General features: G+C 35.7%; 1 protein-coding gene across 2 annotated transcripts in view; it reads left to right on the top strand.

Annotated features, from left to right (window-relative positions):
* MTFR1 (mitochondrial fission regulator 1) overlaps window positions 1-26,996 on the top strand; it is a 75,471-nt gene that overhangs the window by 41,704 nt on the left and 6,771 nt on the right. For both annotated transcript variants that reach the window (XM_072734645.1, XM_026012044.2), the window contains exons 3-4: window positions 1,729-1,827; window positions 12,214-12,329. In XM_072734645.1, coding sequence (XP_072590746.1) covers window positions 1,729-1,827; window positions 12,214-12,329 — 215 coding nt within the window. The remainder of the gene's footprint in view (window positions 1-1,728; window positions 1,828-12,213; window positions 12,330-26,996) is intronic.

The raw sequence follows: 26,996 nt of genomic DNA, 5'->3' as shown, positions 1-26,996 counted from the left end.
CTTCACAGTAGCTTTGCCTCTTTATATCCTTTGTTTAATATTCATATTTCAAAATCAGGGTCATCTTTCTAATGACCTATTTTCCACTTTGTACCATCTTTCTAATTTATATTTCCAAAGCAAGAGTTATGGTTTTTTTTTTCTTTTTTTTTCTTTTTTATTTATGATAGTCACACACAGAGAGAGAGAGGCAGAGACACAGGCAGAGGGAGAAGCAGGCTCCATGCGCCGGGAGCCCGACGTGGGATTCGATCCCGGGTCTCCAGGATCGCGCCCTGGGCCAAAGGCAGGCGCCAAACCGCTGCGCCACCCAGGGTTCCCAAGAGTTATGGCTTTTATTGGTTATAGTAGCCAGTGTAGGTTATAGTACTTCCTGGAACTCTCCCAGGTAATAGACAATGAAATTTTGAACATATTAATGGTGAGGTATATAAAAGTTGAGGCATATACTGGATATATATATATATATGTGTGTGTGTGTGTGTGTGTATAAAATCCTCACTTTGAGTCCTGCTGTTACCTCTAATTGATTTTGGTTGCTAAAATCTAAGAAGTCCTATATATTGCTTCTATGCTCATTTTACAAGTTGTGCATGCTTTTAGAATGGCTTAAATGTCTAATTTGGGTTATGTGTTGGATCCACTGCTGTTTAAAATAACATTTATTCCTTGGTCATACTGCGTATGTTAGGGTAATTCCATTCTTTAAATTAGAGTGACCATGGAGTGACTTTAAAAAGGGGTCAGTGTCTATTGCTCAGAATACATGCCAGCTGATTTAGTTTTACTTACTTAGTTTTAGGATAAAGCTGAATGTAAAATTTAATGAATTAAGTATAATGGTCATATCATTCTCACTCTTTTCTTTTTAAATTGCTTTTAATAGCATACCACCTTTCTTTGCCTCTCTGTCCAGGCTTTCATGTGTAGCACTCAAAACAGATGGATAGTTTTTCTCTTTAAGGAAAATACTTGGGGAGAAGTTTCAAGGTACTTTATAATGATTTAACATTCTACATGTGTGTTTTTTTGTTTGCTTTTTGCTTTTGTGTAAAGCATAGCATAATGTCCTGCGTGTATTATTATTTCATCTGAGAAATTCTCTAATTAAGGTCATCACAAGCCCATTTGGTACCTTTTTGTAATTTAGGAAAAGTTAACTTAAACCTGGGACAGGGCCTCACAAGAAAATGCAGTACAACTGAATTTTGACCTGCACTTAAACTTGAACAGACATTGTTGTGTAGTAAACAAAGTGAAGCCTCCTGAATGGTACAAATTCAGATTCTGAACTTTGTACTGATTTGGATTTGTTCTTGAAAAGTCCATTATAATAAAAGTAGTTTACCGTTCTAAGAAATTTGTGTGTATATAAAGTTCTGAAACTAAAAATACAGCAGAGGAGGTATAAATAGTGTTTCCTTTGCAGAATAGTATGAAAATGCAGTTTTTTAATCCAAATGTAGTATTATTTTACAATTACTAGTTATTTTTCTATATTTTTTATATGCCTTACATTAAACCTTAATGTGTTAATCATAACTAGCTATATGTACTCTTAAACTTCTAATTGAGAAATATTAGGTCATTTCCATAACATGTAGAGCATTCTGATCCTATAATTAATGTGTCAACATGTTGTACAATTAATTGTCCAGTGCTTTGTAGTAACAAACTACAAACTTTCATAACCCTTATAATTAAACTTGTTTTTTTCTATTTCCTCAGGTACTTTGGTCTGGGAAGCCATATGGTTCATCTCGAAGTATCGTAAGGAAAATTGGTACTAATTTATCTCTGATCCAGTGTCCAAGAGTTCAGTTTCAGGTACTGCATTTTGTATATTTGGAATTTCATATTAATATATGTGCATTAGAAATGTAAATAGGCAAGAGAGCTTTTAAAAGCATTTTTGAACATTTCTATTAATGGTACTGTCAATAAAAGACAAAACCACAGTAAAGTCTTTTCTAATTTTATTTCCTCTGTGAAGTGATTATTCAAGCTTTTTAAAGCTCTTTAAGACATTTATCCTTCTTAAGAATACATACACAAAGATTCAGAAGCATATAATAAGCCAAGCAGTCGTTAATTCCCAGGTGACCTTGAACATGGCCTTAAGTTACTTTAGGAAGCTTCAGGTACCACCATTGTTTTCTTTAGTTATTATACCTTCTTCAGCAGACAGACAGCCGTTCTGTTCCTTTAGTTTATTTTTAGATATTTCTGTGGATGCCTTTTAAGTTACTTTCTCCATCCTTGATTTAAAGCTTAGCATTAATTGTAAGCACCATTGCCTTGGTAACAACAGTCTCAAGACAAAGAAGTAACTGTGGCTCTCTGAATGAGATGATAATGAAACCCTGAATTGGGAATACTTTTAAATGTGCAGGTCTTAGAATTCTGTTATAGCACCAAATTGGGAGCAACTATACTCTTTGGAGATAAACTGTTATTTTCTTGATTTGGGCTTTGTTCCTTATTGTTGTAATAGTGCTAGACATGTTCTTATTTTTCAGTAATTCTCGATAACAATAATACTGCAGAATCAGTTCAACATTTAAGAATGTAAAGTTCAGTAGATATCAGTACCAATCCTAAATAGATTAGCATGTGTGAAATATGGAAAGTATATTTAACTCCTAATTCAATAGGTCAGACGTGCCCCTGCAAGCTTATTTGATATTATGTCTTACTCATAAATCGGCACTCATGGTAGATGCAAAGAATATATTCCTTAAGTAAGTGGTAGAAATTCACATTTGTTCAGGTTGATTAACAAGGTTGTTCATTATTGTGCTCATAATCTGCTTGCAAATTGGCAAAACCTTTGTGCATCAATCTAGAAAGTGACAGATTGGAACTTTCCAAGAAGTAATTTTTTTTATCAAACCATAGGCTTTAAAAAAAATAATGAAAATGAAATCTGGGGTGGTAACTCTCAAGCACAGTTTCTAAGAATTCGGTTCAATTAGATACAAATTGCTGATTGCTTCATTTAGCAGCTTCCTTCAAATAACTGCTGTGTTAACTAAGGCTTGTTAACTTTTTTCTGGTTGCTCAGTTCCATTAAAATTTTCTTTTCATCTATTTATGTATCTACTTAACCTGGTTGCAGGAGAATTTGGCATAGCATTTGTGTTCATGTAGCTAGACATGTAGAAGGACATGAAGATAATTTAGCATTTTTTAGTAACAAGCCAAATCTGCGTTGGTAGTCAGTGGGGTGAAATACTAGAGCCAAGTATATTTTCTTAGATTCTTTTTCTCTGTGTTATTAGTCACTTAAAAAGTATAAGCAGAATTAAGAATACTAGATTTAGTATAGGAGCTGCATTTGAATAAAGATGGATAAACATAGAGAGGTAAGGTAAGAGAAAGATTCATGACCTACTTGAGAACGTAGTGGAAGATAGAAGACATTTGTTTACAGAGAGGTTTTTGTTTCCAGGTGATTTTATAGCATATTGAGTCTTTCCAAATTCAAGATAAGTATTAAAGTGAATGTTGTATCTGCTAACTAGACATTTTAAATGTGCTCATATTCCTTTGTATCTTCTATTATTTTTTAACTAATCTGTCAGAAAAGTTAAAAATGTGGAATTTTTAAAAACCTGCAATTTAGAGTAGTAAAGTTGAAAATGCATTTTTTGCTATTTTCCTGGCTCATTTAGGGATTTGATTGATATGGAATGTATTTGGACTATCTAGAAATCCAACATGAGTAAATTCTGTAGAAAGTCTGAAACTGGGGAACCACAATTGGACCCAGAGAAAGTAAATACCATATTTATAGGGCCATATTCAGGAGACAAAAAATCAAAATGGCTTAAACTTGAATAGGGCATTCATGGGTCAGGAGTTAGGTAGCTAAAACCAAGTCCCTCCAGTGTTCTGGGTAATTTCAATCTTAGGATTTATCTGAAACTTAGCATTTTATGTTCTTTACTTCTTGTATTTCTGTTGGCTTTCACTTCCATTTCTTTTCTACTGCTCATACTCACAGGCAACACCTCAACTCTGTCACCCTCAATTCAATTTTACCTTTGAAATCTTAAGCTTCATTATGGTTCCTTCAAGATCACGCCATCTTTTCACTGTCATCAGCTGATGCTTATAGCTGTAGACAAGTAATGATAGGCAAGATGGGCTGATTACTTATTGTTGTGAAGGTTAGACAAAATAATCCATATAAAGCCCTGAGTAAAACTGGTACATAATTAGTGCACAATAGAAGTGTGGTGCACTTCTAGAAGAAGTGGTGGTGATTTTGTTGTTATTATTGCCACCTTACAGTTGATAGCAAATTAACTTGCTATTACTTGCTGGGGAAGTAATTCAACTCCCTGGTTTTACAAATTGGATTTATAGAGTCACAAGCCAGAGTACAGATCAACATATATATTTACACCATCATCCAGTTAATGGACTCAATGAATATTGCACTAGGAATAAAATAATGCAATAAGTGTAAAAAAAAGAAAAACCATATAAAAGCACTCAGTGTGGTTCTTTGCTACGTTATTTGAAGAAGACTTGCCTATAACCCCATAGCTTTTTCCCAGACTTCATTTTGTGAGTGCTAGAAAGGAGTTGGCTACTTTATACTCCAAACAGGATCTCTAGACCCTTCATATTTACTTTTTTAAATTGTTTTTAAAAATTTAATTCTAGTATATAGATATTTTTAAAGACTTTATTTACTTATTCATGAAAGACATAGAGACAGGCAGAGGGAGAAGCAGGCTCCATGCCCTGAGCCAGAGGCAGATGCTCAACCACTGAGCCACCCAGGTGTTCCAATTCCAGTATAGTCGATATATATTGTTATATTAGTTTCAGGTATACAGTTTAGTGGTTCAACAATTCTGTACATTATTCAGTGCTCATCATAGTAAGTATACTCTTTAATCCCCATCACTTACTTCACCCATGCCCCCTCCCATCTTCTCTCTGGTACCCATCAGTTTGTCCTCTATAGTTAAGAATCCTTTTCCCCCTCCCATCTTCTGTCTGGTACCCATCAGTTCTCTATAGTTAAGAATCTTTTTTTTTTTGGTTTGTCTCTTTTTTTTCCCCCTTTGCTTGTTTTGTTTACCTGATCCCACATGTGAGTGAGATCATATGGTATTCTCCCATTCAGTAGGTTGCCTTTTAGTTTTGATTGTTTCCTTTGCTGTGTAGAATCTTTTTGGTGTAGTAAACTGTTCAGATTTACTTTAATTGAAGAAAAGTACACTTTCCTGGGCCCTTTTCACCCTTGAGTCACAATTAACATACTTCTGGCCATAGCATTTTTTATATTTGGATATTATAGTTTCCTTTGAGGTAGGAACCCAGATGAAGACAAAGTGAGAGTAGGTTCTTGATTTTCTCCTAGTACTTATTCCAGTTTCATGAAGCCAAAAGAAAATTCAGATCATGGAAGAACTTGGAAAAGCAGTGAGCCCTGGGAGATGGGGAGGAATGGCGTGCAGAGGTTTTAATTTGCTGTGGTTCTCAATCACTATATGCATATTTGAATCACTAGGGACTTTATTTTTTTAAAAGGTTATATTTATTTATTCATGAGAGACACAGAGAGAGAGACAGAGACAGACACAGGAAGAGGGAGAAGCAGGCTCCATGCAGGGAGTCCGATACGGAACTCAATCCCGGGTCTCCAGGATCACGCCCTGGGTTGAATGTGGCGCTAAACCCCTGGGCCACCGGAGCTGCCATGAATCATAGGAACTTTAAAAAAAAAAAAATAGTAAATTCATGCTCAGGCCCCTTCTTGCCAGGTAGTTTTTTATATGTGCCATTTCCTTGCAAAACACAGAACTTTTAAAAAATATATGTCCCTTTCAGGTCTCACTAAATCTGATTTTCATACATTTGTTTTTTTTTACCTCTTGAAGGAGGTTCTTATGCAGCTGAGGTTAAAGTTTTTCTTAAAGTAGTAACAATTATTTACTGACTTATAAAAGTAATCACAAAAGCACTTTGGGGATGCATTTTTATAAATTTTAAATTGTATGAGTTAAAAACATGGTTTGTTCAATGCTTTTTGGGGTGATAGATATATAAACTACATTTAAAAAAACTTGAAAAAAAAATGATCTGAATCTTACCAGAAAAACTGGGGTGGGCCATTTGGCAGTGGGGTGTAGAAGTTTGACTTTCAGCTTTGTAACTGGCAGACCTCTGGGAATTTAATCTGGGCTACCTTTTTTTCCCTTTGGAAACCCTGCCCCAGCCTGTTTTCTTCGATTGCTAGGAGTTCTTAGAATTGGTGGTGGAGGGAAGGTTCTATAACCAAGTAGTGAATGAAGTTCTTACTAAAGGTCATACACAATGACGAAATCTGGAAGTAAAATAGCTACTTGTCACAGCCCATCTTTATTTAGCAAATGAACTTGAAATCTGTACGTTCTTCTGGGGGCTTTTGATTAGTGATGGACCAAAAAAAGATGTGATGTCCATCCTTATTGGAATATGATTCAGTGGAAGAGAGATTTAACAAGGAAATATTCTTTTTTTAAAAAGATTTTATTTATTCATGAGAGAGAGAGGGAGGGAGGGAGGAAGCAGAGTCACAGGCAGAGGGAGAAGCAGGAGCCTGACTTGGGACTTGATCCTGGTCTCCAGGATCAGGCCTTGGGCTGAAGGCGGCGTGGCACTAAAGGCGTGGCACTAAACCGCTGAGCCACCTGGGCTGCAAAATATTCTAATAAACATATAATTATGATTTATACTAAATGCAATAAAGGAGGGTGCTTAAGTGTCTGCTTTTGGCTCAGGTTTTGGTCTCAGGGTCCTGTAGTCAAATCTGGTTTGATTCCTTTTAAGTATTTAGAAAAGTATCATCTTCCTTTTATAAATAAACATGCCTAGGAGAAAACTGCAATTTTTGTGACTTTTGTGGGAAAGTAAGAAGTCTTGAAGTCAAAATGTCATTTTCTTAATATACCTCACTTACTACAAACTAGTAACTTCCTGTATTGTGGTAAGATTTTATAGACAAACCAGCTCAGCAGGGAGTCAGCTTCTCCCTCTTTCATTCTGGCTACCTCTGTGTGCATGCCTGCATTCTCTGTCAAATAAATAAAATCTTAAAATAAAATGTTGTGAAGAAAAAAAGCAGTGTAGCCTGGGAGAAGATAATAATGGTGGTCTGTCTGGGAAGACCCATCTGGAGGAATGACAGGTAAAGATTACGAAGAGCCTGTCTGCTGAGTTAGGGAGAAGGATAGAGTTGAGGGAAGAGAGAATATGTGCAGAGAGCTAGTTCTAAGGAAAGAGAGAAGTCATTGTTTGAGGAACCTAAGACCTGTCAAGAACTAGCGTAGTGGGACTTTGTATGGTATAGTGTTTTTTAGTTTCTGAGGCATCTGAAGGTAAGTACCTGAATTAATACTAAAAATAACTGTTAATGGGATGCCTGGATGGCTCCGTGGTTGAGCCTCTGCCTTCGGCTCAGGTCCTTATCCTGGGATCGAGTCCCGCAGGGAGCTTGCTTCTGTCTCTGCCTCTCTGCCTCTGTTTCTATGTCTCTCATGAACAAATAAATAAAATCTTTTAAAAATAAAAAATACTGTTAAATTTAACAATTTTTTTTAGTTATTCTTTGATATTCTGGAATATGCTGGCATGTGATATCAAACTCTGTGATGTTCATTTCTTGGTATTTTTAGCTCTAAAATGGCCATTAAGAAAAATGAAATTCAGATAACAATATTATGTTTTATAAATTTGGTAGTGTGGCACAATGATTTGAAGCCTAACTATAAATAATAATGAAAGTTGTGATGTTTTATTCTTTCTCAGTAATTGGCAACTTACTTTCTTCCTCCTCCTCCCCCCTCCCTCTTTGAGAGCATGTGATGGGGGAGGAGCAGGCTCTACACTCAGTGCAGAGCCCAAGAGATCATGACTTGAGCAGAAATCAAGAGTCTGGATGCTTAACCAAGTGAGCTCTCCAGGTGCCCTTTAGTAATTGACTTCTTAAAGAATAGCTTCTCCAATGGGGATCTTGTTACTTACTGTCTTGGGTTATTTTGAAAGATAAACACATTTCCCTCCCTTTGTCTCTCTGGTTTCTTTTGTCCCTGTTCCCTCCTTCTCTTTCTACCCTCTCCCATTCTAAGCATAATGAATAGAAAGCTTTAGTAAATGCTCAGTTTTTATTTTATTTTTTGAGAGAGCATGAGGGAAGGGAGAGTGGGGAAGGGGCAGCAGCAGCAGGGAGAGAGGGAGAATCTTAAACAGGATCCACACTTAGTATGGACCTTGATGCAGGGCTTGATCTCGACCCTGAGATCATGACCTGAGCCAAAAATCAAGAGTCAGAGGCTTAACCAACTGGGCTCCTAAATGCTCAATTGCTTTTTTTTTTTTTTTTTTAAAGTGACCATACTACTCAGAAACAGTAGTGGCTGAGGCTTGGCTAGAATACTGGATTTAATGCACTTTACACAGGTATACTGCATGGCTTACTGTATGTCACTATATTAAGATACAGAAATTTTGCTTTCAGTTTTTCTTTGGCAGGAATTGGTAGAAAAAGAATAAAATCTAAGTAAAAGCTAGAGATTATTTTGCCATGCTGTTTTTAAGAATACATGTTTTCCATTAGACTATAAACAAATAATGGTAAAATAGTCTGAGTCTATTTACTATAACACCCTTTTTGGCAAGAAACTGAGGGAATTCAGGTTCCTAATACAGTGTGTTTATTTTATGAAAAGTCACATTAGGACAAAGTTAGCTCTTCTAATATTTTATTCTAGGTATTGCAACTTTTATACAAGCTTTGTATTTTTCTTTCATGCATTTTATTAGATCAGTTAATTTTCTTGATACAGTTTTACATTATCAGAATATTCAAAATTATCTAAAGTTACTAAAATTCCTGAAATATAATTGAATTTTGGATAACTTAAATTGTATTAGATGTTGAAATGAGCTTCTTAAAATCAGTAAAAATATAATGCTACTACTGAATTTTTTCTGCATGAAATGTTTTTCATACTTTTTGAAAGGAATTTGGATACTTACAAATCAATAAACACTAATTTTACTTTTAAATTTTATAATGCCCTTGACTTTGAAAAAAATTTTTTTCTATTACCTTCATTGTATTTCTGTGTGTGTTTTCTCCCCTCTCCCCCCACCCCTAACAATAGCTATGGTAGGACAGGACCTTGCTGGAACTTTCAGTAAGTTGGCTTTGTCTTTTTTCAAACTTCCCATAGGTCATCCATGCATGTCAGTAGTGGCATATAAATCGTACTTCCAACAATTCCATGCCATCAGCCCCCTTGCCTGCACTGATGTCACCTTAACTGGTATTTACTAAGTGAATTGTCTTTCCCATTCCATGCTTGTTACTCATTGTACATTTCAGCAGCAACTGAAATACTTTCTTAAAAAAAGATTAGTGTTACTATTTTTTCACTTTTGTCATTTGGATGAGTTTGGTTTCCTTCAGGGACTGTTAGCCTTTTTTTTTTTTTTTTTTAATGGCATAAGTATATCTATGTAGATATATTAAGATGACTTTGTTTTGTGGGCCAGGATGTCCATTAGGAATGATACAGATATGATCATTTCTGGAATTGATTCTTGGCAGGATCATTAACCCTTTCATCTCATTGAGCACATTATAGACATAGTATTATTTCAGCGACTTCATATAGTCCTTAGTAAGATTGTAAACTAAATCTATGGAAAATTTTGTTGTTTTTTTAAATTTATACAGAAAGCAACATTTCATGTTTAAATATGGGAAGTACTACATATGTGAAATTGAGATACATTGTTTAATCTTTATGTTATAAAATACTCTGAAAAGCTTGAGTTAACTTTTATATTTTTAAGTATTTAGAAAAGTATCATCTTCCTTTCATAAATAAACATGTCTAGGAAGAAAACTGCAATTTTTGTGACTTTTGTGGGAAAGTAAGTCTTGAGGTCAAAATGTCATTTTCTTAATATACCTCACTTCCTACAAAATAGTAACTTCCTGTATTGTGGTAAGATTTTATAGACTAGTTCTAGAATAGTTACAATTAGATTGATCTTTCATTAACTCTAGCACCTTAGGGAGGTACCATTCAGGTTTTGCTTTTTTGATCTTTCATTTTACAGAATAGCCTATTAAACACTATATCATCTAGAACCTTCCACCGAGCTTGGGGACCTTTTTGTTTAAGGATCTCCATGTAACCTACTTGTAATCTCCCTGTTACAGTGTTATGGGAATATTAATACATCATTTTGTTGTCAGTATTGGATAGGAATAATATTAAATTTTTCTGGTTCTAGTAAGTTATATTAATTTAAGTTGTATAAGATACCCATCGACTGAATATCTGTGTGTTTATTGACTTATCTGGATAAATTTCTGAAATATAAGGGGGAGAAAGTAAAAAAGTCTTTAATTTTTCTTTGATCATATTCCTTGACAGTGTACTTCTAAGGTGTTTACTTTTTTTCTTATAGCCGCAGGTGTATTCCACTATGTGCTTTACAACATTTGTGTTTTGAAAGACTTTTCACCTTAATTCCATTATTAGTTTTTGTTTGTTTTTTGTTTTTGCTCAAGATTAGATTCTTAAGTATATACCCTTTTAATACAGCTTGTTTTCCCTGTTGCCTGTACCCGTCTTCCCCAAAAGCCCTAGTTAAAGGCATTTTAAATATTTGATATTCTTAAGTACGTTATCAAAATGTCAGTTTTCTAATGCTACTTTTTTAAGTTGATAATGTTAGATAATTATGATATCAGAATGGGTGCACATACCAACAGCCAGTATGTTCCGTTAAAATTTGTAATATTAAAGACATTTAAAATTTTTAACTGTTTCAGTATTAGTGTGTTTGCATGGTATATTTTACATTTGAGGAAAAAACATTATTTTAAATGTAGCTTCCAAAAGCTTGATCTGACAATAAGAGTATTAAGAAGGTTCAAACAAAGCATGGGTTATAGCACGAACTTTTTTTTTTTTTTTAAGATTTTATTTATTTATTTGAAAGAGAGCACGAGCACACAAGCCAGGGGGGAAGGGGCAGAGGAATAGGGAGAAGCAAACTCCCTGCTGAACAGGGAGCCTTAGTGAGGTTCAGTTCTGGGACCCTGGGATCAGAGCCTACTTCTTCCTCGGCCCTCTCTCTCTCTCTGTGTCTCATGAATAAATAAATAACATATTTAAAAAATAATAAAAAGCTTACATTTTCCTTTTTTGTTTAAAGCTCACTGTTACTAATTTTTAGGAAGTATTAATCTGATAACTTCATTTTAAAATTATTCATTGACCATCTGACTCTGAGGCATTACACTTATTTTTATTTTTACTTTTAAGATTTTATTTATTTCAGAGAGAGAGAGAACACAAACAGGAGAAGAGGGAGAGGGAGAAGCAGACTCGCCACTGAGCAGGGAGCCCATAGGATGCAGGGCTCGAACCCAAGACCCTGGGATCATGACCTGAACCAAAGGCAGATGCTTAACAGATTGACCCACCCCAGGAGCCCCAAGGCATTACACTTATAACAAAACTTAAATTTAATTCAATTAAATTATTTTTCTTATTTTTTAAAGTAAATTTCGGAACTTGCATGCTTTTTCTTTGTATTTCAGAATATTCTGTTTATGTGGATAAGGTCAACTAGAGAATTCTGTTCTATTTTTGTTCTTTAATACAGTTAATACTTTTATTTAAAAATCATGAATTGAGGATTTTTAAAAAATGTATTTTAAGCATTTTTAAATTTTTTAACTTTTTTTATTTTTAGCATTTTAACAGCATATCTATATAATATCCATTTAAAAATATTCCCAGATTTAGCACAAATTGGTCATTTGCTTGTTCTTGTTACTATACTTTTTTAAATTAAATCTCTTCAAAAAGTTGAATTTTAATGCTTCCAAATATTTTCATAATGTTGTAGGATGAACAATTTTTTGCTTATTTGTTGACTTGTTTTTAAAGCCAACAAACAAGGTCTCATTTGATCTGTAAAATAAAAATTGAATAAACTCAAGTTGTAATTCAGAGATTGTCATACACTAGTAGGCAATAGTGTGACATAACTAATGGCCCCTTTTGTGGGGACCTTCAATATCCATGTGTTTGTAACACCAGAGCTGACGATTTTTCTATAGGTGATTTAAAGTTTTAGTCTAACATTTTGGTGCCAAAGAACTTTCCTATTTATAACTTACAGCTTACCAGTCCTACTACAGAGTGGAGCCCCAGCCATCCAGGAGAAGATGCAGTGGTGTCTTTTGCTGATGTTGGATGGGTAGCTAAAGAAGAAGGAGAATGTTCAACGAGACGAAGGTTAGTCTGGAAGGCTATCAGAAATGAGATACAGTATTTATCATTTTAAAAGGTGATACATTTGCAGTATTTCCACTTAGTAGCCTAATTTGATCTCTAGTAATTAAGCCAATTGTTTTTCTCAAGTGGTTTTATTTTCTGTTCATTTTAAAGACTCAGCTAGTATTTATGAAGTTCCTAGAGACATTATAACTGTGTCTTAAGTCCTTATCATAGAATTGCCTGCCCTTCAAAAGTTTAATATGAAACAAAAATCAACTGTCATAAAAATGTTGAGATAAGTAATTATAATGGTTTTATTGGAGCAGAGGAACCTGTGGGTCATATTAGGGAATTTGTATAATCACTGGAGAAGGCTTCCTAAAAGTTGTGTCAAGAAGAGTTTTGTTTCAAAGGACATGAAGTGTAAAAGTTAGAGTGATGCTTCCATTTATTTGAAAGAGCCTGAATAAACTATTGACTATGCTTCAGTCTATTAAATAGTCATGCAGCATATTCAACTCTTTCTTACTAGACCTCAAAGATACAGAGATAAAATAAGACACTGATTTCCAAGAATATTTCTTGTGCTGGAGGAGATTAAAAAGGAAATAAACAATGTTGATACTATAAAGTTTTAGTAAGTAAATACAGAAGGCCACTGTGGGATGAGAGAGGTTTGGCAAGACTTCTTGGAGGAAAGGATGCTAAAGATGAAGAACAACCCACTGAGGTAGGAGAGTTTCATGGAAGGGAGTCAACTAATGACCAGTGTCAAATACTTAGAGGCTAGGTAAATTAAAAAATGAACCAATTTCAGTTTTGTCTTGCATTTGGAAGATAATCATTGACTTTAGCAAGAATAATTTTATTTGAATGCTATTAGCTGAATATAATGAGGATCAAACAATCCAAGAGCAAAGAAGGAATTTTATTTGAATGACAATTAGAAGTAAGGACATAGTGGTAGATGAACACAGACCAAGTATTGCAGGATTAGTAGGTAAAGACCCTTTCTTTTTAAAGATGTTCATTTTTTAAATTAAGCTTTTCATTTTGAGATAATAATAGATTCTTCACATACAGTTGTAAGAAATAGTATAGAAACCTTTCCTATACTCTTTGCCCAGTTTTTTCCAGTGATAAGATCCTGCAAAAATGCTATCGTATTACAAGCAGGATGTTGACACTGATAAAAGTCAAAATGCAGAACATTTCTATATCTCCTATCCCTCATGTTGTTCTCTTATGGGTGCACCCACATCCCTTCCCTCTCCAACCTCTCCTTAATAACTGTCACTTATCTGTTCCCTGTTTTCATAATTTTGTCATTTCAAAAATGTTGCATAAATTGAATCATACAGTATGCAACCTTTTGGGACAGGCTTTTTTCACCAAGCATGATTCTCTAGTGATTTGTCCAGATTGTTATATATGTTGTGTGTGTGTGTGTGTGTGTGTGTGTGTGTGTATTTATATGTTATATATATGTGTGTGGGGGGGTGTATAAAATCAGTAGTTTTTTTCCTTTTTAGGACAGAGTACTAGTATGGGTGAACCATAGTTTGTTTGACCATGCCCAGTTGATGGACATCTGGATTGATTCCATTTTTTTTTTTTAAGATTTTATTTATTTATTCATGAGAGACAGAGGCAGAGACATAGGCAGAGGGAGAGCAGGCTCCATGCAGGGAGCCCGACATGGGACTCGATCCCAGGTCCCCAGGATCACGCCCTGGCTGAAGGCCGCGCTAAACCCCTGAGCCACCCGGGTTGCCCTGATTCCAGTTTTTGACTATTATGATTAAGGTTGCTGTGATCATTTGTGAACCGGATTTTGTTTTTGTTTTTTTGTTTTTGTTTAAAAGATTTATTTATTTATTCATTCATGAGAGACCCACAGAGAGAAGCAGAGATACATAGGCAGAGGGAGAAGCAGGCTCCATGCAGGGAGTCCGATGCAGGTCTTGATCCTGGGACCCCAGGACCACACCCTGAACCAAAGGCAGATGCTCATCCACTGTGCCACCCAGGCATCCCTGTGAACTGGATTTTGAATGAATATAAGTTTTTATTTCCCTGGGATGAATGCCTGTGAGTGTAATTGGTGGGTCATCTCAGTCATAAGATAGTTGCATGTTTACGTTTTAAGAAACTGACAATCTTCCAGAGTGGCTATACCATTTTATTTTTCTACTAGAAATGTATGCAATATCCAGATGCATCTTCACCAGTATTTGATGTCGTCATTCTTTTCTCTTGCCAATCTAGTAGTTGTGTAGTGATATTTCATTGCAGTTTTAATTTGTGTTTCCTTAATGGCTAATGACTTTGAACATCTTTTTAAGAGCTTACGTGCCATCTTTATTACCCTTTTGGATAAAGCGTCCTTCATATCTTGTGCCCATTTTCTAATTGGGATTTTTTTTCAAGAGTTATGTGTTTTAGATATGAGTCCTTGTCAGATAATGTAGTTTGTAAACCTTTCTCCCACATATAATGAGACAAATGAAAGCTTGTTTTTTCATCTGTTTAATAGTCTTTCACAAAGCAAAAGCTTTTAATTTTGCTAAAGTCCAATTTACCAATTTATTTCTTTTGTGGATCATGTTTTTGCTGTCAGTGTGAGAACTATGGGCCTACTGTGAGAGTCTGCAGATTTCCCTCTCTCTTAAATCTGTCCTTTGTTAATTAATTTTTTTTATTTAAAGATTTTATTTATTCATGAGAGACACAGAGAGAGAGAGAGGCAGAGACACAGGCAGAGGGAGAAGCAGGCTTCCTGCAAGGAGCCGGATGTGGGACTCCATCCCGCATCCCGGGATCACGTCCTGAGCTGAAGGTAGACGTTCAGCTGCTGAGCCACCCAGGCATCTCTCTCCTTTGTTAATTTAATTATTAGACCAACCAAAAGAAGCAAGGAAGAGTAGTGGGAAATTTTCCCTCCCAGATACCATCTTCTTTACAGCACAGGCCATTGCACAGTATAATGAGTAAATTACCAGAAAGAATATTTATTTCCTGTGGGGAGGTACTTTCCTTTTGAGTTCAGATTGTAAGTTAGGTTAAGACAAATGAAAACAACCAAATGTTAGCTTATTGAGAGAACCAGTCTATTTCCATTGCTTTTGACAAATCATAAACAGGGTCTGAAATAAGAAAACCTTATGTGTTTGAAAAAATCATGAAGTTGATAAATTGGTGTTTCTGTTGCCTTTTTTTTTCGTCTGAAATCTTCATTGGTTAAAGACAGAAACTAGTTCATTTCTACAAAGGAATGCCATGAACTTTTAAGTCAAGCACTGTCACACTTTTGTGAAATATCAGTCATATTATCATGAGAGAAAAATAAAGATATCTAGAGAACTTTACAGGCATTTAGCTACTCAGCTGTCCATTAGTGTTTTTATATATTCAGTAATATAAAGGAAGCATAAGATGAAGCCTAGGGTAAAACCAGAAAACAGGCACATTATAATAACTTGGTGAAGAGACAAAGATTCCACTGTCACAGAGACACTCACTTTGCTTAATTTCAATTTAAGGGGTTACTTAAATGCATGGCCTTTTGGAAATTTAATTTTATGTTGTGGTTCTTCTGAACTTGTCAGTTGGTGCCAACCTGTGATAATCCACTTTTCAATGTCAGATTCATTTACTCCTTGAAGAATCCTGAAATAACTTACTCTGATATTTTTCCCAGGAATTGGCAGTAGTCCAGAATTTTTTTTTTCTGTCCTTGTGTTCTTTACTTCTTTACAGTGTGCCCCCATCCAGTGAATTTGATGGCATGTGTCTGAAACTTTTGATATTTTCCTGATTCTTCATTTGTTTTGGTAACATGTCTATATATTCCTATTTTACTTATAATGGAAGAAGTCCTCATGGACTTCAGTTATGGCTTGAACTGGTCCGTTTTGCATGATTTCTTTCATTATCTGTTTTATTGGAGGAGACTGGAGGAGAACATTGATCTATCAGATTTCTCAATGTTGGGATGTGGCCTTTTTTTTTTTTTATATAGTTTTGTTTACATTTAAGTCTGTGATCTTTTTTATGGTTTTAGTGTCAAGATAATACTAGCTTCATAAAATGAATTGAACAGTGCTTTTCTATGGTCTGAAGAGATTGTATAGGAGGGATACTATTTAAATATTTCATAGTTTTCTCCAGTGAAATCATCTGGGCCTGGAGACTTCTTTTTGGTGTGTTTTAAAATTATGAATTCAGTTTCCTTAAAGTTACAGGATTGTTTTATCAATTTCATGTTAGATGAGATGTAGTAATTTGTGCCTCTCAAGAAATTGGTCCATTTCATTTAAGTGGTCAAATTTATGTGTACAATATTTGTAGTATTTCTTGTTTTGTAGTATTTCTTGTTTACAAGGTCTATAGTATTCCCCATTTCATTCTTGATAGTAGTAATTTGTATCTTTTTTTGACTTGTCATTTGTATTAAGCTTTTCAAAGAACCAGTTCTTTTTGTTGATGTGCCTGTTTTTCTGTTTTCAATTTTATGGATTTTTTTTTCCTCCTAATATTTTCTTCTAGCTGTTTTTTTTTTTTTTTAAGATTTTATTTATTTATTCATGATAGTCACACAGAGAGAGAGAGAGGCAGAGACACAGACAGAGGGAGATCAGCAGGCTCCATGCACCGGGAGCCCGACGTGGGATTCGATCCTGGGTCTCCAGGATCGCGCCCCAGGCCAAAGGCAGGCGCCAAACCGCTGCGCCACCCAGGGATCCCCCTTTTCTAGCTGTTTTGAGTTTATTTTGCTCTTATTCTTCTAGGTTTTTAAAGTGGGAGCTTACATTATTAATTTGAGACTTTTCCTTTTTTCTAATATAGTAGTCCTCCTTTGTGGTTCACTTTCCACAATTTCAGTTACCCACAGTCAGTTGCAGTCCAGATACAGATGATTCTCCTCTGACATATCAGAAGATCAGTAGTAGCCTAATTCTGCATGACAATGCCTATATCATTCACCTCACTTCATCTCATCATGTAGGCATTTTATCATGTGTCATTACAAGAAGGATAAGTACAGTACAATAAGATAGTTTGAGAGAGATCACTTTCATGTAACTATTACAGTAGATTGTTGTAATTGTATTTTATTAGTAGTAATTATTAATCTCTTACTGTGCCTAATTAAACTTTATCGTCAGTGTATATGTAGGCAGGAACATAGTATATGTAGTATTCAGTATTCTTTATAGTTTCAGGCATCCATGGGGGGTCTTGGAACATATTCCCTCATGGGTAAGGGGAGACTACTGTAAAACCATTTTAGTGCTATACATTTCCCTCTCAACATTGCTTTGGCTGCACCCCACAAATTTCAATTCATTGTATCTTTTAAAAATCTAGTTTACTGTATTTTTTTTTTTTTATTTCCCTTGAGACATCTTCTTTGACCTATGGCTTATTTCGAAGTTTATTTAGTTTCCAAATGTTTGGAAATTTTGCTCTTGGTTCTAGTTTGAATCTCTTGTGGTCAGAGAATACATGCTGTACACTTCCATTCTTTAAGTTTGTTGAATTTTTTTTATTTTACTGGTCCCATATATGGGCCCTTTTCATTTATATTCTGTGGTTACTTCAGAAAAAAGTGTACTCTGTTGTGCATGGAATACCCTATAAGTCTCAAATAGATCGTGTTGAATTTTTCTCTATCCTTCCTGATTGTCTAACAGTTGTAGTAAAGGGGTGTTGAGATTCAACTATCTGTGGGTTTGTGTATTTCTCCTTTCGGTTTTAACAGTTCTTGCTTTTCGTATTTTGAAGTCTTTTTGGTGCATACATATTAGAACTTATATATTAGAATAGTGTCTGACCATTTCACTATTTAGTGTCCCTCTCTGTCCAGATCGTTTTCTGTATTTTATTGATATATTTTCACTCTGCCTATGTCATTACATTTGAAGTTAGTTTCTTGTAGACAGCATACTGTTAAGTCATACTTTTTTGGGTCACTCTGTCAATGTCTTTTAATTGGTGTATGTAAAACCATTTACATTTATGTAATTATTATGTTAGAGTTGAAGTCTACTCTTTTTCTTCTTTTTTGTGGGATACTTAGTTTTTTGGGGGAATTCTTGATTTATCCATGTTTTTGAGTCTCTCTCCTTGTAAAGTTCTTTGAGTGGTTGGTCTAAGTATTACATTGTATATATCTAATTTACCACATTCTATTGGTGGTGTCATTTTATCAGTTAATCTCCTTTATGTCCTTATACCCTCCCCTGTTTGTAATTTTCTTAAAAATGTTCTCTCCAGACATTTTAGAATCATATCAGATAGTATGCTATTTCCCTGAAACATGAAACTTAGAGGAGAAAATAAGTCTACTTACTTACTCATACTTTTGCTGTGTTTTTCTTTCTGCTTGATACAGTTTCTTCTTTTATTGCTTTCTTTCTGTTTAGAGAACTTCTTTAGCTACGCTTTTAGGGTAGATGTGCTTGCTCTCAATTTTTTTAGGTTTTTTTTTTTTTCATTTGAGAATTCTTGATTTTTCCAATTTTGAGGGATATATTTGTTGGATATGAGGTTATGAGTTCTTAGTTTTTTCCTTTAGAACTCAAAAAATATATCCGTTTCTTCAAGCCTCTGTGGTTCAGATGAGAAATCCTGTCTTGTGAAGTTTTTCCCCTATAGCTAGCTGCTATGAAAATTTCTCCTTTGTCTTTGGTTTTCAGAATTTTGAATGTTTCTTGGCATTTATTTCTTTGGGTTTATTCTTTTTGGGCTCACTCAGTTTCTTGAATCTTCAGGTTTATGTCTTTTGTCATTTCTGTAAATATTTTACGTGTTTTTTTCTTTTTTTGTACTTTTTTCAGCCTAGCCCTCTGTCTCCTCTCTTAGAACCTGATAACACAAATATTAGATCTTTTATAGCTCAGTAGGTTACTGAGACTATTCATTCTTTTTTCTAGTCTGTTTGCTTTTTGTTTTTCAGATTGAATAATTTATTCTATCTTCGAAGTAACTGTTGCTTTCCTGTCTTCACCATTCTATTTTTGATCCTGTCCACTGTGTTTTTCAGTTATTTTACCTATTCTAAAATTTTAATTTGGTTCTTTATATTTTCTGTTTCTTTGCTGTTTTTCATTTATTTCAAGAGTGCTGGTAATTGCTCACTGAAGCCTTTTTATCACAGCTTCTTTACAGTATGCAGATAATTTTAACATCTCTGTCTTCTCAGAGTTGGCATCTATTGTCTTTTTCATTCAGTTTATGTTCCTTAGGGTTCTTGGTATAAGGAATGATTTTTTTTTTCTCCAAAAAACAGATTCATGTATTTCAAATCCTTATACATTTTTTCCTTGCCTTTTTGTTGCTGGGATGTCCAGTACAATAGTAAAGCATTTCCTTTTATCTTTTGATTTTATAATGTATCATCTATTCCAAATTTAAACTACAATGGAAATAGTAAAATAATAATAATAATAAAAACAGTCAAACAAAATAACAAACACTATTCTAAGTAACAAATCCAGAGGCCTTTTCTTAACCCCTTCTCATGATTCTGCATCACTGACCATTATTTATTAACTTTCTTAAGCCTTTCTTCTTCCTTGGCTAGATTCTCATCCTCTAACGCCTTATAGATATCCCTAAGTTTTGGGGTTTTTTTTTAGGTTTTTCCTTTTTTTTTTTTTTTTTTTTTTAACCATTCTTATTAACTGTTGGGAAATCATTTTAAGGTCTATGATTCTTCAGAGCCAGGCCAGCTCCAGGTGTTTTCCTTTTCTTCTGGGGCAAAACAGAAAGAAAAGTCCCTCAATCTCTGAGGTTCTTCTCCCAAGAGTGGAATGCATTCTCCCTTGTTCTGTCCTCTTTTTTGTACTCAAAGTGTGAATCCTCCTGAAGGGTTTTACTAATAATTAGCGGTAAATTACAGAAGTCCCCAAATCTTCACAATGTTTTATTTTTTAATTTTTTAATTTTTTAATTTTTTAATTTTTTTCACAATGTTTTAATCCTTGATCTACACGCAGAAATTCCTTTCAGTAGAAGAGGCTGCTCGGAAGACTTTCCCCTTTAAATAGGGATCCTGCCAGATACTTACTTCCGAGGCTTTTTTTTTGCAGGGGGAGGGGGGCTCAATTCCTGATTGAGCCATTCCTGCTTTAGGTATGTTACTGCTTTCAGTCGAGTCTTGCTTTGGCCAGACAGGCTTATTTTCTGCTTTGATCCATTCTGCATTGACCTTTTAGCAAAATACAGCTGCACCGCCCAGCTCTGGAAATCATCTCGGCAGCCTCAGTGCCTCTAGGAAGTCGGGCCCCAGCTCTGGGATTCAGAAACCCAAAGTGCAGCGGCCAGACCGCCACGACGGCAGATGCCACTGGGGCCCGGAACCTGGCCGAGGAGCTGTGAGACTGAGCAGTGCAGCCAGATGGCAGCCAGGTGGCTGCAGGCTGGGGGGTGGGGTGGGGCTTCGACCCGGTCCCCGACCCCCCCCCCCCCAGAGGAGGGCAGCTCCCCGGACTCCAGCGTCTCTTAAGGAGTGATTTTTGATTGAAACCTAGATATTTTTGGTATAGGAGACCCTGGATCTAAGCTTTTTCTTTTACTGTTTTTTCACTAATAGCACTCTGGCAGGAGAAGTGTGTGTGCTTCCTGGTTTCTCCCAGGCAGAAGTAGAAATCCAGATTTCCCATTAAGCCTCCATTCACCCCTGAGGTGGTTGGTCGGAGTGAGCTCTAGCTCCTCTGCCCTCGGCCTCTTATGACACTTATTTCAGCAGGTACGTGTGAGTGCCTCATTACTGCTGGATGGGGTGTCATTTGAGGCTCCCCACATTGTGTCCACTATACCATGATGGTTAGTGGACTTAACCTCCTTAAGTCTCTCCTTGTTAAGACCCTTAATACTTAACGGACTGAGCCACCCAGGTGCCTCTAAGGCAGTTATTTTATAGAAGTCCTCTCTCTTGGGAGCCTACCCTTTCATTGGTCCTTGGGCTAGAAGAGCAGGCTTTCATTGTAGCTTTTTTTCCCCCCTTCATCCATTGACATTTCTGGGTTACCCATTACTCCAGCAACCAGTCTGGGGCATATGAAGCAGAAGAAAAACTTGGGGAACTCACTTCTATGTCGTTTTTTTGGATCCCAAAGTCCCAGCCACTCTGTCTTCTCCTCAGCTTTCAGTCATCTTACATTTATTTTATATGATGTCTGGGGTTTTTAATTTTAGTTAAGAGGAAGAATAGAGAAAGCTAGCCTGTTCCATCTTCCTGGAAAGAGTCTCAAAAGGACTTTTAACACAAATGTCATGTTTGCAGAGGATATGACATTGGTAGCTGTTAGAGGAATTGTGATGATAGTAACTGAATTGGCATAATGGATCTGAATAATGGATTTGGTCTGTGGTTTTGAAAATAATTGACTAAATAATTGAAAATCAGGTGCCTGGATGTGTTCTAGGTAAGGATAATCTGAACTTGAACAAAGTGAGAAGAAAGCAAAGGAGACCTACTTGGATTTGAGTGGTGCTCTCTAGAGGGAGAAAGTTGATAAGGCAGTGAAGTGCCTCCAGAATTCCAGGGTTAATGATGTGGCCCACATGATTAGAAGAACTGGGTGGACTTTTTCTTTTGCAGTATGGTGTTATATTGCTCTTTGCATTGATTTAGACAAATTGTAGATGGAGATTACATAATAAAATAAAACCTGTAAATTCTTTTCTTTAAAAAAATATTTTAAGTAATCTCTACACCCAGTATGGGGGTTGAAATTACAATCTTGGGATCAACAGTCTCATGCTCTGACTGAGCCAGCCAGGCACCCTATGTAACTTAAATCTTAAAATCTGAGGGAGAGTATATTCAAGGACTTGTATATTTCAGTTTGAGTGTTTCCCTGCCTTTCCTATTTGTAGGAAAATCAAAGCTATTCAAGATATTTGTTTATTTCTCCCTTCAAATTTATGTTGATGATATTTCTATAACAGCTACAATGTCATGGTATTTTTGTCTCTGGAAAAATAGCATATATGAGTCCTTCAGAGTTATTGTACAAATGATTTTTTTCAAATGCACTAAACTTCAGTTTTCTTCTTTATATTGGAAGGATTAATACGTATCTTGAGAATTTTATTTATTTTTAAAAGGTTTTATTTGAGAGAGTGAGAGAGAGCAAGAGAGTGCACAAGCAGGGAGAACAGCAGAGGGAGGGGGGAGAAGAAGCAGGCTCCCCGCAGAGCAGGGAGCTGGGGAGCCTGATTCCAGGACTCTGGAAGGCAGCTGCTCAACAGACTGAGCCACTCAGATGCCCCTGGAGGAGAACTTTTTTTTTTTAAGATTTTTTATTTATTTATTCATAGAGACACAGGGAGAGAGGCAGAGACACAGAAAGAAGGAGATGGAGGCTCCATGCAGGGAACCCAACATGGGACTCGATCCAGGTCTCCAGGATCACACCAGGGGCTACAGGCAGCACTAAACCGCTGCGCCACCAGGGCTGCCCCCTGGAGGAGAATTTTAAAAGAAAACTTAGCATTGTGGCATGCATAAAGTAAGGCCTCTTTTTTTTCTTTCATACATGTCTTCATTTCCCTTTCAATTAACAGAATGACCTCAGAATTGGAAAGAATTAGAAGGAGTATTGAGATTGTTTGAAAGGATCAGTATAACTGATAATCTTGTTTGAGATAACCCATTTGTTCTTTCATAATAGTAGCTTAAGGAGAATGTGTACTTGAGATATATACATGACATAGTATTTGTAATATGTATGATGAAATTTGAGACTATCATACCTGTGATTTCTTAGTTGACAACATAGACATTGTCATCAAGTAGTTGATTGCTTTTGGAGTAGAAGAACTTTAAGGCATATTGGAATATTTCAAGTTCAATTCCAGTTGTTTATATTAATCTAATTCTGTCTTATTCTCCATTCTGAATGCCACATATATCATACATATGAGGATGTATTAAATGCAGATTTATAAGTTTATAAGACTCGAAAGTACTAAAGGTAGCCCTTTTTCTTATACCACAATGTTTGTAATCTGATGACTAAGATGAACATATTTATAAAAATCTGTGATATAAGGATAGCATGAGACTGAGGACTTTGACTAAGGTTACCCAGTTTACTTTTTCAGATTTGAATAGAAGTATAGAATGGAATGTGCTGTTTTAGTGTTGGGGAGGAACTCTGACCTCATAGAGGAGGACACTGACTCACAAGATTCCGAAGGAGATGCTTCCATACACCAGCATCCTGACTTGCCATAGCTCCACAGGTGTGAGGGTAGACCAGAAAACTCAGTGGATTAGAGCAAGACTGTTTCCTACTCCTAGCACACCAAAAAGCAGGTGTTACTCATTCCTATTTTATTGTTTTAAAATATTTTATTTGACAGCGCCCAAGCAGGGAGAGGGGTAGAAGCAGAAGCAGGCTCCCCACTGAGCAGCCCCCTCCCCCCCACAACGTAGGGCTTAATCCTAAGACCTTGAAAATTGGAAAGACTTAGTTTTCTACCCAATTTCATGTTTTCAGGGAACTAAATTGCTACTTTCCCCCCCTCCCTACATCACATTGACAATAAGAGTATATTTTTATACCTTTCTGATTATTCTCTAAACTAAAAAGGTAAGGAGGATTAGTGAAAATCATCCTAGGAATACCATCTTTCACAGGGCAATGGGCTAATTTAAAATGATCTCAAATTTTGAGTTTTTATTAGCTGAGTGATGAGAAAGGACCTCAGAAGTGCATTATATTTTTAGAATATTCTTTGAAATGGCCAGTGGAGCTTAAAAAGCCCTTCATATTTATCTAAGTTGTACTCCAAAAGTGGCTGCTCTTGATAATATCATTGACAAAAATAACAGCTAGGAAACTCTTATGCAATGACACTATGAACAGGAGGAGCCTGTTCCTTTTTGCCATAAGTCATTCTGGAGGCAAACTCAAACCAAAAAGGTTGAAATCTCCCTGTAGAAGTTGGGATGCAGAAAACAGTTTGAGATGATCGTGATTTGTCCTCTGCTTTTGGGACATCCATACTTGATCCTTCTTTTTGTTGTTTTTGTTTTATATTTAGTTTAAGACTTCTCAGAATTACACCTACAAATTTTAGAAAAGATACTTATCTACATTTGGATTCTGCCTCTGTATTGTAGCTTTTACTAGTTCTCTGAGAGGTAACAGAACACGGTTCAGAGAATGAATTGTCATATATCTTATAGAACATGTCTGTGTATATATTTTTAAAGGAAAGGACATGTCTGAGAATTTCATAAAATCTAAATATTTTCCATATACAAGAATATTGCAGAACAACTTTTGGGTTTTGGGGGGGTTCTTGATCTCTGAATGTGAAATCTTTCTATGGCTTTGAGAAGACATAATCACTTCAGAATTACTTTTCTTTTTTCAGCTTCTAAAAATCCACATTTTAAGTTCTACCTTTCCTATAATTATTGTTTGGACTCATAATAACCATTAACAGTATTTCACATAGGGAAATAGAGAATCTGTATCATCAAATTTATTATTTTTTTAAAAGATTTTATTTATTCATAAGAGGCAGAGAGAGAGAGAGAGAGAGGCAGAGACACAGGCAGAGGGAGAAGCAGGTTCCATGCAGGGAGCCTGACGTGGGACTCAATCCTGGGTCTCCAGGATCATGCCCTGGCCTGAAGGCAGGCGCTAAACTGCTGAGCCACTCAAGGCTGTCCTGTATCATCAAATTTATAAAAATGGGGTAGACATAAAATACAGATGATCTGACACTGTTACTTACATTATTTTTCTAAAGGCCTAGACATTTTTCCTCTTATCCTGGCACCACTGGTTTTCAAGATTAACAATGATGAGTGCTTTGTCCTTAATTTTCAGTAGATAGAAAATCAAAATGGAAAAATTGATCTGTAGGAGTTATGGGGAGATGCAGTAACTTAATTCTTTTTTTTTAACATTGCAGTTGCCGTTCAGGATTCGTTAATTCTCTCAATTTATTTTGACAGGAAGAAGGTATTTTAAAGTAAGCTGTTCAAACATGATTTATAGTTGATAAGTTGATCTCCTAATCCAAATTGTCATATTATCTTGTTCCAATTCTGGATATTGAAGAGTAAACGTTCATGGGATTTGAAATTTGGCTTACTTGATAACATTTTAAGACCAACATAAAATCATTTAATACTTTTAGATCCTGAGATGTGTAGAATTTTAGGTGGGAAAAGAGTCTCTACTAAAGTGACCACTAGGGGGCACCTGATTCAGTTGGAAGAGCATAGGTGTCTTGACCTTGGGGTCATAACTTCCAGACCCTTGTTGGATATAGAGGTTACTTAAAGCTTAAAAAATAAAGTGACCACCAGTTCTTGAATAAGCAGTATTATAACACCATTTTTTTGTCTAGTAGCACTAAAGATTCTGATATCCAAAATTTAACTTTATTTGCTGTTATAATACAGACTTCAAAAAATTTCTGTGCTCATACATAATAAGAAAGCAAACCATCATTCTCATTTCCATCCCCAGATAACATATTTTCATTCTCTTAGGTTCATTTTATCAAAACAAAGTTCAGCTTTCATAGAAAATGGAAGATGTGGGACTAGAGAGTTGTCTTTATCCAGAGGTTCTGTGTTTCTCTTCTCTCTTCTCAGTTCCACTTCCAGGTGTCTTCTAACAAATACCCGTACCCTTGATACCCATGGTGGTGGCATTCCTCCTGTCCTGTGTACACCGGGCTTCTGACCACTCTCTTCCTCTAAACTCTGTCTGTTATACTCTCTTCCACTCTTGTTTGGAACAAGCATAATACAGAATTCTTCTACATTTGGACAGTTCTGTATTTTATCCAGATCTATTTCTAAGACTAGAATTACATAAGTACCACTATGCAACCTATGAGCAGTTTCTCTAGTACTTTCAAGGAGTAGTTTTTTTTTTATTTTTATTGTTTTTTATTAAAAGCCTAAAGAATTATCAAGTATATAGTTGAAGTAACATACTAAGTAAGAATACTGGAGGGTCACTTGGGTGACTCAGTGGTTGAGTGTCTGCCTTTGGCTCAGGTCATGGCCCTGGGGTCCTGGGATGGAGTTCTGAATCAGGCTCCCTGTGAATCGAGAGCCTGCTTTTCCTCTGCCTAGGTTTCTTCCTCTCTCTGTCTCTCATAAATAAGTGGATGAAATCTTAAAAAAGAATACTGGAAATTATACTAATATTAAATATAATTATTCTATGTAAATATACCCCCCAAAACTTCATTCAAGAGATTAATTTCTCTCTACTCAATATGTTTATTGTATGGAGCTCTTTAACAAAATCACTTGACCTACCTGATGAAAGTTAGGTAGAAATCAGAATTCAGCCTGTTGTATCAGCAGAAAGCCTCAGTGATTTTTAAAAATTTTAATGTTTTAAAAATTTTTTTTTAATTTTAATGTTTTGGGGCTCCAATTTTAATGTTACTCAGTCGGTTAAGTGTCTGACTCTTGCTTTCAGCTCAGGTCATGATCTCAGGGTCCTAGGATTGAGTCCCATGTAGGACTTTGTGCTCAGCAGGGATTCTGCTGGAGATCCTCCCCCCCCTTCAGCCCCTACCTACCCTCACGTATGCATGTGCTCTAAGAAATCTTTTTAAAAATGTCAGTATCTTGTTAAAATTATTTTATTGTAGGTGATTAGAACATGTGCATCTTAATGTGTA

The sequence above is a fragment of the Vulpes vulpes genome, chromosome 13 (assembly GCF_048418805.1).
Source record: "Vulpes vulpes isolate BD-2025 chromosome 13, VulVul3, whole genome shotgun sequence".
Taxonomy (NCBI): Eukaryota; Metazoa; Chordata; class Mammalia; order Carnivora; family Canidae; genus Vulpes; species Vulpes vulpes.
The sequence above is the reverse complement of the archived record's forward strand: the minus strand, read 5'-3'. Positions and strand labels throughout refer to the sequence as shown.